Source organism: Polistes dominula, unplaced genomic scaffold, assembly GCF_049000335.1.
Source record: "Polistes dominula isolate Pdom_NZ unplaced genomic scaffold, Pdom_raw_medaka contig_18, whole genome shotgun sequence".
Classification (NCBI taxonomy): Eukaryota; Metazoa; Arthropoda; class Insecta; order Hymenoptera; family Vespidae; genus Polistes; species Polistes dominula.
This window is the reverse complement of record NW_028301164.1, coordinates 234,997-246,339: the sequence shown is the minus strand read 5'-3', so window position 1 is coordinate 246,339 and position 11,343 is coordinate 234,997. Positions and strand designations below refer to the sequence as shown.

The following is an 11,343-nucleotide window of genomic DNA, read 5'->3' as shown; positions in this document are numbered from 1 at the left end:
GGAGAGAGAGAGAGCAAGAATGGAAGAATATATGACGATATTGAGTTTTGCGAATCCATTTTAGAAAGAGAGAGAGAGAGAGAGAGAGAGAGGGAGAGAGAGAGAGAGAAAGAGAGAAAGAAATAGTATGTCTGCTTGGGTGTGTGTTGCGTCCGTGTGCGAGAAAGAAAATAAACGGAAGTGAGATCGATATTTACAAATGTTGGAATCGAATCCGAGTTACTTAACGTTCTTTTTTTGATCGAATTTAAGTGAAAGAAAAGAACGTTTTTCTCTATCCTTGTAAATTTCATTTGTTCAAATTCTCTCGTATTTTTATTCGTTCTAGGGGGTTCTTTCAAAGTTCCCTTCTTTGCAAAAATTTATCTAACGCGTGAATAAAACAAAAAGGGATTATTTATTAAACGAATGTACTTTAAATGAAAACAAAGAATTCGATTCCAACATGAAATAATGAAAAAAATAAAAAATTAATAAAAATAAGAAAAAAAAAAAAAGCGGCGCATAACTATTTAATAGAAGCGCGTCCGATCATCGAGAAGCATGAGGCGGAAACTGTAAACTATTGTAAACTACCAATGTTACTACGTTTTACGAAGAGCTTATTGTAGTCGAGGAAAGAATAACAAAAAGAAAAAAAAATACCCATTAATTAATAAAATTACACACACAAATACACATATACACACCACTATAAACATACATGAACACGAACACACACGAATGTACACACGAGTGTACACACGAATAAAACATTGATACAGATACATATAACTACACGCTTACGCGCGAACAAATAACAATTTTAACAAAATCGTTAAGTACGAGCAAGCAAATAAACAAAACGAAACAAAAAACAAAAAAATACCAAGGTATTGAGTGTAGCACGAAAAAAAAAAACTTCTTTACACTTTTGCACGAGACGTGTGTTGTAACTTGAATTAATTATTATTGACATATGTAATTAACATTTTATTACTTAGCAATTAAACTTAATTTATTTATGATTAATCGAGTCGCTTGTGTTGATCGGGTCCCTTGTTGCTAACGGTTAAAACCAAACAAAAAATAAATACGGATATAGAGAGAGAGAGAGAGAGAGAGAGAGAGAGAGAGAGAGAGAGAGAGAGAGTGAGAGAGCGAGAGCGAGAGCGAGAGAAAAGAGAGAAAGAAAGAAAGATGCATGTATGAAAAAATAATAATAATATCCATAAGCGCACCGCAATCCTTTTACACAAATAAAGCGAAAGATGTGCAATCGACGATGTTTGTTTGTCGAAGTAAAAACTACTACTACTACTACTAATGCTGCTACTATTACTACTACTACTACTACTACTACTACTACTACTACTATTACTACTACTATTACTATTACTATACTATTACTATAAGAAAAGAAGGCATCTATTATTCAAAATGTTGAAATATTTTGTAAGAATTTTCACTGTCTACCCAAACGACAAATTTTATCTTTCATAAACATCAGTTTTTGACAAAATCTCAATTTTAATAGTCTTACAATGAAATGAAACAAGGAAAAAAAGGAAAGACTTATACTAATCACATTTTTATCGTTAAATCTTCTTTATCCTTGGGGGGAAAAAAAAAGAAAAAAAGAAAAAAAGAAATTAAAAGAAGATATAAAAAAAAAAATAAATAAAAATATATAGATGCCTTCGTTTTAATCACGAGAGATCTAGTCAAATAAATGACAAATTTACTATCGGAACCAAGTCAGTGATTAGGAAATATTTCTATAAGTGCTTTTTGAGAGAAACAAAACAAGAAAAAAAGGAAAATTCAAAAGAAACACAGGAAGAAAAGCACAAAAAATGGATAAAAAGTAAATGGTTGACCCTCTCGTATGCGAGGAGGGTGTGCGATAGACCGTCTTGTTATTTAATGCAACATGGAATTCCAAACAGGAAACTAAAGGGATTCGTACTTGTTGTTTTAGCATATTTTGGGATCTACTTATTAATGTTGTTTTTTCAATGAGTATAATAAGAACAGCAAGAATTCAGCAAAAATAACAAAAGGTGACAAAGACAACACACACACACACACGCACACATACACACATACCACTCATACCACACATTACAGCGTTGTAAATGATCTCTGACCGCGTTTAAATTGCGAGACGGACTAACCCTTATACATAACTGTAGTAACAATATAGATTTTTATATTTTCATTTAGTATGAAATTAGTCTAAAAGCACTGAATATATATATATGTATAACATATATATATATATACATATATATATATTATATTTGTACGGAGACCTAGTTACTAGATGGAGTATGAATGAAAATCATTTTCGACGTTGTAAAGTTAAAGGAAAATAATACCTAATTAAAAGAAAAAAAAAATTTAAAAAAAAAAGAAAAAAAAACAAATAACTAGGAATTGTATTAGGAAAAGGAAGATAATGAAAAAATACGTAAAATTGAAAAAGAGAAAACTGAAGGAAGAATAAATTAATAATGGACGACGAAGAAAGCGAAGAACATACACACATACGAGCGCGCGCGCGTGTGAGTGAGAGAGAGAGAGAGAGAGAGAGAGAAAGATAGATTTAAATAAAACGTATAATCAGGTGATAATATGTCGCTAGAACCAATTGCTATAAAAACAAAACATTAAACAACAACAAAATAATAATAATGAAGGCACAGCTATATCACACTTATCGATTGTAAATAATAGTTTAAATTAGATTATCATTTCGACCAGTAAATCATAGTGTGTAATACGATGTATTCTCCAAATATTTATTGTAATCCCATACTTCTCTAATTATTCGAACATATTTTCATTTCGAAGCTATATATATATATATCGTTTATCTAATTTTCTAACAAAACAAATAGAAAGATGGAAGAAAATCATATCCATAAGAGGAAATTCCAACAAGACACGTAATACCACATTGACAATCTTTTTACGTCAAAACTTTATTTAGTGTTTTGCCAATCATTATTTTTTTCTTCATTTCTTCTTTATACTAGATTATTATTACGCTTACGGATTTTTGTGATTTCGTGTAATACATAAAACGAATAAAATAAAAAAGAAGAAGAGGATGATAAAAAATAAAATGATAAAAGAAGCTATTGACAACAAGAAAAAAAATTGTGAAATATTGAAGAATACGTCGAATAAATAAGCAATAATTATTGATTACGTTTGTGGTCAAACGTTAATTCGTGGATAGTAAAGAATCTGTTTAAAATCAACTTTATTATTCGTATAAATAGTTTCTCTCTTGCAATATTTGGAAGTCATACAAATATAATATATATATAATACACATTTATGAAAGATAAGAAGAAATTATTCGTAGCAAGTCATGTCTAAGAAAAAAAAAAAAAAGAAAAGGGGTAATTGAAAACGTCAAACGTTAATGATTACTAAATGATATATATATTTAAATGTATTAACAACTTTACGGTAGTTTTAAAGGTGGAATTACTTTGTCATAACCTGACAGAATAAGAAGAAGGAAAATGTGTTATCCAGCGAATGCAGCTATTCCTGTGATCGCTCTTCCGAGTATCAAAGAGTGTATATCGTAAGTACCTACATGAACAACAAATCAAACCTATTGTAAAATAACACAAATTGTGCACATACATATATGTATATACGAAGATAAGTTGATTATTATCCACAATTAAATAACATATTAAATTTGAAAATTCATACCATCATTAAATTACGGATAATAATGGACTTTTCCATCGTACGTACGTCGATCATGTTATAATCGCTCGTATACAACATTAATATAGGTATTTAGATTTCCGAGTAATATCGTGAAAATACAAAATTTCACTCCGAGTCATCGATATCAAGCGTTTCATTAATCTTAACGCGATAATCGATTTAAACCGACTATATTTTACGTCAAAATGTTCTCCTCATACCTTCGTAAGTGTTAACGGATTCGAGATTCATCATGTGCCTAATGACGTGATACTCGTCCGATATGCCATTACCACCTAACATGTCTCTCGCGGTTCTAGCAATTTCTAACGCTTTGCTAGCAGAATTTCGCTTCAACATAGAAATCATCTCCGGATTTGATCTGAAGGGGAAAAAAGACGTAATCAATTAGAAAACAAAAGAAAACTAAATAAATCAATATCAGTGATTTAAGATTAAGATTCTTAATGTACTTATGTTCATCCATTAATCTTCCAACGCGTAAACAAGCTTGAAGACCAAAGGCTATATCGCACATCATATTAGACAATTTCGCTTGTATTAATTGATTGGCAGCTAATGGTCTTTTAAATTGTGATCTCGTTAAAGTATACTCTCTGGCTATTTGAAAACAATGTTCGGCTGCACCCAAAGCACCCCAAGATATTCCATAACGAGCGTTGTTTAAACAACTAAATGGTCCCTACGTACATATCATTTTTTTTTTTTTTTATTATTACTTATAACTCGATCTCTTATTGTTAGTATTAATAATAATTAAATGTAGATCTAACTTTCAAACCGTCTACACCCGCTAATAAATTGTCAGTAGGTACTACGACGTTATCCATGAGTATCATTCCAGTAATAGAACTTCTCAATGAAAATTTTCCTTCGATTTTCGGTGTTTCCAATCGATTCTGATTTCCTTCTCTTTCTACTATAAATCCACGAATTTTATTATCCTCGCATTTTGCCCATACGATTAATATATCAGCAATGGGTGAGTTTGAAATCCTATTTTTTTTTAAATAGATCAAAAATGAAACTTTTCATATTATATGAAATAAAATTGGTGCAGGAAATAATGATAAATTTACCATGTTTTGCTTCCAGTCAATTTGTAAACTTTTTGATCCTTGTCATAAACAGCTTTAGTTTCAAGACCTCCTGCATCACTGCCATGATTGGGTTCGGTTAAACCGAAGCTACCAATTAAATCCCCGGAAACTGCAAAATCGAAAGATCAAATTTGTACCGAAGGAGATGATGATGACACCGATTGATACTTACTAAGTTTAGGAAGAAATCGTTCCTTTTGCGTCTCATCACCGAATTGATATATACAACCAATAACCAGGGAGGATTGTACAGACATAGCTGATCTGTATCCGCTATCAATTGCCTCGATCTCTTTTGCTAAAAGTCCATAAGCAACGGAAGAAACATTGGAAGCTCCATAACCTTTCAATGTGCAGCCCAAAACACCAAGAGAACCCATCTCCTTAATGATTTCCTTATGAAAATGTTCTTTCCGATTGGCCTCGATTACTCGAGGCATTAATTTTTCACGACAATAGTTTCGAAATTGATCTCTGATCGCAATCTCATCTGCTGTTAATTGAGACTCCAGATCGAATGGATCATTCCAGTTGAACGCATCTTCGGGAAAAACATTTTTATTATATTTTAAGATAAGTTGTGTAATCAAATTAACTGTTAATTATACAAATCGACGATCATCTTCGCACAAAAGGTTTTATAAGTATTGGGCATCAAGTTTTTTTTTTGCTGAAAAACCTGAGAAATTCTGAAAAGACGAAATATTGAAGTTACCCATGAAGATGGAGAAAGGTTGCTACAAACCCTAACTGTAATACAGATAGCGATATTGCCGACAAGCCACCGATAACTATTTACCGACAACTGCTGCTATCTATACGTACAATGAATAATTAACAAGTATAACAAAACAACAAAAGTTAATAACATTGTATAATATTATATCAATGTCTTTTTTTCTCCTTTCACTGTTACAAATTCTATTGAAATGAAATTCTAGAAATATATAACTTACTTTTATTTTGCAGGCTTGTAGCAACGGAGATTTCTGGTTACGGGTGCTCGATCGTTAAAGAAAAATATATAAATTGTTTTTTTTTGTTTTACGATAATGCAAAAAATTGTTCGCTAATTATATGTTTCAGGAATCGATAAATAATTGAAATAAAACTATTCTTCTTTTGAAAAGGATACGTCTGTTGAAGTTTCTTTGATATGAACTTAAAAACTTTAGGAATCTACTTGTTACACGTGCTGCTGCCATCTTGTCTGCTGTTCGATAGAGTACTGAATTGCTAACATCAGTGACGTTATTTATTTTTCTGTCTTCTGTATACAACAACATATTTCGAATACAGAGATAAATATGATATCTTATGGTAATAAATGTGCCTTACATTATCTGTTCATTTTTATATCATTACGTAGTTATTATTTTATACAAATATTGCATACGTAAATGAAAAGAAACAAACAATATAATCGAACGTCTTGATTTAGCAACCTATTTTTTTTTTTATCATCTTTATGTTATTTCATTCGAAACAGATTAAAAAGAAAATACAATAGACGAATCTCTACTATTTGCTAAATCTTCATTGTACTTATCGAACATAACATATTATAAATTTGTACAACAAATGATAAAATATGGAGCAGAGAGGGGGAATAATAAGAAAACTTATCGAAATCTTAACAGATCAATATCATTGATTTATTTGTTAAATATAAGAAATTCTTTCGTTTAATTTATATACAGTTATCATTTCTTTTAATCATTACTACTATGTGATTTATATATTACAAATGATAGGAGAGATTACAATTAGTGACTAGATTTTCTCAACTTGTATACACGTTTAGATGATAGAAAAATTGATCGCGTTTAAAAGTGCATTCTTTGATTTAAATTGAAGTTGAGTGAAATTTGATTGCTTCAACATGAATGAAATATATCATACAAACTATGTTTGTTCGTTGTCTATAATAGCTGGAGAAAATTTGGTTCCATTGTCAACGCGAGATTCACTATACTCGGCAGTCTAATAATAGGACGGAATCGTTCACTTTTTTCGACACATTTGTTTGTTGTGCTTATTCACTCATTTGCTAAAATAATGATCTCTACAAGACAAGACTATTTTACAAATTGTTCTTATTATTTATATACTGTTCTTTTTAACCGAGTATTATATTCATGCTACCTGTCCGTAATGTGTCTAGATTACGTAAATAGAAAAGAAAATGTAGAAATATTTGTAAATTGAATTTTCATACAATAAGAATGTCGTCTTTTCTTTCGGGACCGTCTGGTAATTTTTGATTAAAAACGCGTATATTGTTAAAGAGATATCCAAGGGCGTCAGCAACGGGACGAACGATGGCTTGTACGAAAGCTGTGAAAAAGTTTCTGGTAGCTGCACAAGTTATTTTCCATACACGAAGACAAGGGGCCACACACCATATGTGCTAAATGAAGACAAATATGCATAGACACTTATGTGAATCGCATTATCGATCGTATTTGAATAAATGTTTACCTCGAAGGCAAGACAGGCGAATGTAAATCCAAGGCAAAGTGCTAGCAAGGGTGCAACCAAGACCGAGAGAAATATGTAACAGCAACCCCTCGAAAGGCGAAAACAGTGGCCACTCAAGCGCCAAGCGCACTCGGGACTTCGAATGCCTTCCGGTTCGCCGATCACATCGTCCCACATCACCTGTTGTCGGATTTCAATATTTTCTTTGTTTTATTTGAAAATCATCGAGATTCACGGTTATTCAACAATTGCAAAATTTACTTGAAGATGTTGGTTGAGATTATTCGGATCCCTGTCTTCAAGATCCATAGCACTGGCACCGTCGGCGGATGATTCCGGTTTTTCCATTCCTGGAAGATGAAAGTTGCAGTTCGGTGTTGGACACTGACAGGCGTTCTTCAATCTAGCCAACATCCTTTAAACGTTGGCTTCAATCTTTCTTTTTCGTTTAACAGTTAAAAACGAATCAATGCTTTCTCGCCAATATGAATACCACGACGAACTGCATTAATATCGCGAATGAATACTAAAGCCACACTGGAATGCGACAAAGTATCCTAACATTGATCATTTTTTCTTTTAATAATATATTATATCCAGAGTTATACCGTATGGCGAGATTTCACGATGATCCCGCTTTACGATCGATCTTTATCGAAACGATAAAATGTATCCAAAGAAAAAAGAAAAGGGCAACAGAAAGACATTTTTATTTTAACAAACAATTAATTTATTCATACGAAAAGATTATTATTATTATTTAATACTAGTATACGATTAGGAAAGAAAATCAAATTAACGACTCGAACGGTTTGCAATCTGTATTACGAGTGAGTCGAAAGAAAAATGTATCGAAGCGATAGCGTGGCATGTACAAAAACTAACTTGCAAAACTATATAAAATTTACTTGTGTGTGTGTGTGTGTGTATGTGTTCTACCTTGAATTCAACGTCATAATCGCAAGAAAATATCGATTCGCGAAAATAAAGACCGTGGTTTATAAGTGTTTGGTTTTCTTTTAGACATTTGTTTCTTTTTTTTTTTTTTTTTTTTTATTTAAAAAGAATACGCCTACTTTACGTATGTATGTATATCCATGCACATGTGTCTTTTTCTCCAAGTTTTTACCAAGTTTCTATTCCAAAGAGTTAGTGAGAAAGTTCACGCGTTTCATGTGTTCCGGCTTGATGCGACAATTCTTACCAATGGTGTACATTTTTGATGTTAAGTGTCACGCGCGTTTTACACTCTCTTGCAGAACAGAAAATCGATTAAAAAAAGTAGTCGTGGCGTGACCGAATAAGAGTTTCCTTTACTTTACTTTGACTAGAAATTATATTGAAGTTTCTGTTACAAATTTTTTATTTGTTTTTTTTTTATTTTCATTTAAACAAAGATATTTATTTGTACCAAGAGACAAATACGCGGTGAAACTTTAGGAAAACATTCTTTGCTCGTAGAAAAGAAAAATATAAGTTATAATAGATCGATCCATCCGCAGATTGATTGTATTTTCAATTAATGATCAATAGGACTTTCATTCAAGTATAATCTCGGTCTATTTCAAATAAGTTCACAGTTTAATGAAAAATCGAATAATAAAAGTTTAGCATATGTATACATGGAAAGTTCATGCAAGTGGCATTAATAATTCAAAAGGTTTTAATCGTTTATGTTCAGCTGTTTTCTCTTATGTCTAATACGTTTACGATACAATGCATATTTACCTTTATTCTCATCGTTTTTACATATTAATCTTTTCTAGAGACTTATTGTTGGTTTTACTTGTAATTTTCTACCAACTAGCTGGCCGATAAGATCAGACTTTTTTTTATTCGGTGGGAAAAGATTCTTGTTTAACGATTAGCGAGATATGTGTCTAGGGGTTAAGTTAACTTACGATTAAGTATCGTCCAAGATAATACAATGTTTTATTTATGAAATAAAAATAGAGTGTAAGAAAATCATTTTTAATTTTTCTTTCTTTAAAAGTAATAACATACGAAAATCAAACATCAACAACATCTTCTAACTGAATGAAATTCTAAACCACGTATAAAATAAATTATATGAAGAATTTCTGATCAACGTTCTCTTCTACATTTTTGTATTGAATAAAAATAATGATGTTCACTTACTTCACTTTTCGCTTATCCAAGTTCTGTTGATTCTCTTTTTTCTTTTTCTTTTTCTTTTTCTATTTTATAGAATACTTGGAAAACGTTCAAACGAACTAAGTTGTTCGACGTGACTCGAGCAATGTGTTTCGAGTTTTACAGGTGGAAAAGTGCAGGTTAAAACGCAGGTGGACACAAATGAAGAAAGAAAGAGAGAGAGAGAGAGAGAAAATGAGAAACGAACGTTTCTAAGTGGACAACGGTCAAGACGCATGCGCCCTAAAATTCTCCGGGAATTACACCCCCGCAAGCTTTGTGCCGCAAACACGCGGGGCAGTACAATAACCCCATTTTCAACGAAAGTGAATGCTACCTACCTAGGATCGCGACATTGAACGATACTACTATGATAATTATACTTCCTTTTGCCGCTACTAATCGATGAACTTTCATTCCCTTTATGAAATTATTATGTCTACTTGAAAACTTTATTTTATTTCATTTAAACAGTTCTTAATCATATTGTATTTTTAGCAATTGTATTATTTTATTGCATTTGACAAAATATAATATATATATATTAAAGTTATTTTTTCTTAAAATAACAACAAATATGTTGCTTAAATTATAAATAAGTTAAGCATCGAAAGTTTTCAAATTCATGTAAATAATTACAAAGCAATTGTTATCATTACATATAATTTCAATGAAAATTAATTATATATTACAATTATTTATAAATTTATTGTTTATTAATTATTTAAAGTGTTATTATTCTGACATCTACCGGTGAGAAGAGAGCTTACACTATTGATAACATTTCCATAGTATTCAATGACTATAAGTTAGATGGCACTAGCATTATTCTTTATAATTTCTGATACTTTTCTCATGATAAGGTAAACGGACTTTTTCGTTGAAATTATACAATCTACAATTGCAGGGTTTACTATTATTATTTGCATAAGATTTATATCTATGATCGAGGTTGTTTATCAAGAAATATTTACAATTTTCGTTATAGAATTAACATCGAGATAATAATTAATTGTAAGCTAAGTACAGAACAATAATAGTAATAATTATATGTTATAATTATTAGTAACTAATAATAAATATCGATATTATTTAGACGTCACGCTTTAACTATTAATAAAACATAAAGATATATAAATAAAGGAACGATTTTATGATCGCGTTAGCTTTCTTCTTTCGATATAAATATACACATTTATTTTAATCTTCCTTTATGCTCTTATTCCAACAATAAAATATAAATAATACTACTTAAAGCATATATACCGCACATGTGTTTATCGTATATTACAATAGATACATTTTCCTTAAACAAATATTTTAGATGTTATAAAATCTAAAGATACGAGTGAACAAGAATTTCAAATGGAAGAAAATAAAAAAGAGTAAAGAGTAAGATCACACAAAAGATGAAGAAAAAGAAAAAGTAGAAAAAGGAGAGAAACACGAGGGGTAGGTAAAAGTTAAGGGAATGACTGAGGAGGGTGCAGAGGTAAGTAGTGAGTGCTAAAACCGGATACTCGTATCTGCCTCAAAGCGATAAAGATAGCTCAAGCTCGCTCTTGTTGCCTTAGCTACCATACGAGAACGTTCTTTTCCTATTACGTATATTATCTCTCAAATTCCTAACTTCAAATCTCCTTGTGTAAAGTGTATTCCCCTTATTTTTAATTCTTCGACTTAGATTAGCAAATAAAGTTGTCCAAAGTTGAAATACATTAATACTATCTCATTCGTATATTATAATATAATATTATAGTTGTAGGTTTGATAAACGACTTACGTAATTCCTTTTGTTATACCAACGCAAAAAGGACACAAAGCTAATCTTTTCCGCATCTGTCTGTCTGTCTGTCTTTCTGTCTGTCTG

General features: G+C 31.0%; 2 protein-coding genes across 4 annotated transcripts; both read right to left on the bottom strand.

Annotated features, from left to right (window-relative positions):
• Nucleotides 1–266: 266 nt before the first annotated feature.
• LOC107072971 (glutaryl-CoA dehydrogenase, mitochondrial) lies at nucleotides 267–6,316 on the bottom strand. The gene is made up of 8 exons (XM_015333325.2): nucleotides 5,974–6,316; nucleotides 5,795–5,827; nucleotides 5,011–5,379; nucleotides 4,818–4,947; nucleotides 4,512–4,734; nucleotides 4,191–4,420; nucleotides 3,939–4,099; nucleotides 267–3,591 (listed from the first exon to the last, which is right to left on the bottom strand). The coding sequence occupies exons 1-8, from the start codon at nucleotides 6,122–6,124 to the stop codon at nucleotides 3,524–3,526; spliced, it is 1,365 nt and encodes a 454-aa protein (XP_015188811.2). The 5' UTR covers nucleotides 6,125–6,316; the 3' UTR covers nucleotides 267–3,523.
• Nucleotides 6,317–6,471: 155 nt separating this feature from the next.
• Nucleotides 6,472–11,275, bottom strand: LOC107072972 (caveolin-3). Of its 3 annotated transcripts, none has more exons than XM_089178844.1 (4): nucleotides 11,257–11,275; nucleotides 7,581–7,669; nucleotides 7,320–7,499; nucleotides 6,472–7,248 (listed from the first exon to the last, which is right to left on the bottom strand). In XM_089178844.1, the coding sequence occupies exons 2-4, from the start codon at nucleotides 7,665–7,667 to the stop codon at nucleotides 7,051–7,053; spliced, it is 465 nt and encodes a 154-aa protein (XP_089034970.1). In that variant the 5' UTR covers nucleotides 7,668–7,669; nucleotides 11,257–11,275; the 3' UTR covers nucleotides 6,472–7,050. The 3 variants fall into 3 exon arrangements, with proteins under 3 accessions (XP_089034970.1, XP_089034969.1, XP_015188812.1); XM_089178843.1 differs by lacking the exon at nucleotides 11,257–11,275 and adding an exon at nucleotides 9,459–11,250; XM_015333326.2 differs by lacking the exon at nucleotides 11,257–11,275 and having other exon boundaries at nucleotides 7,581–11,250.
• Between the last annotated feature and the right edge of the window lie 68 nt (nucleotides 11,276–11,343).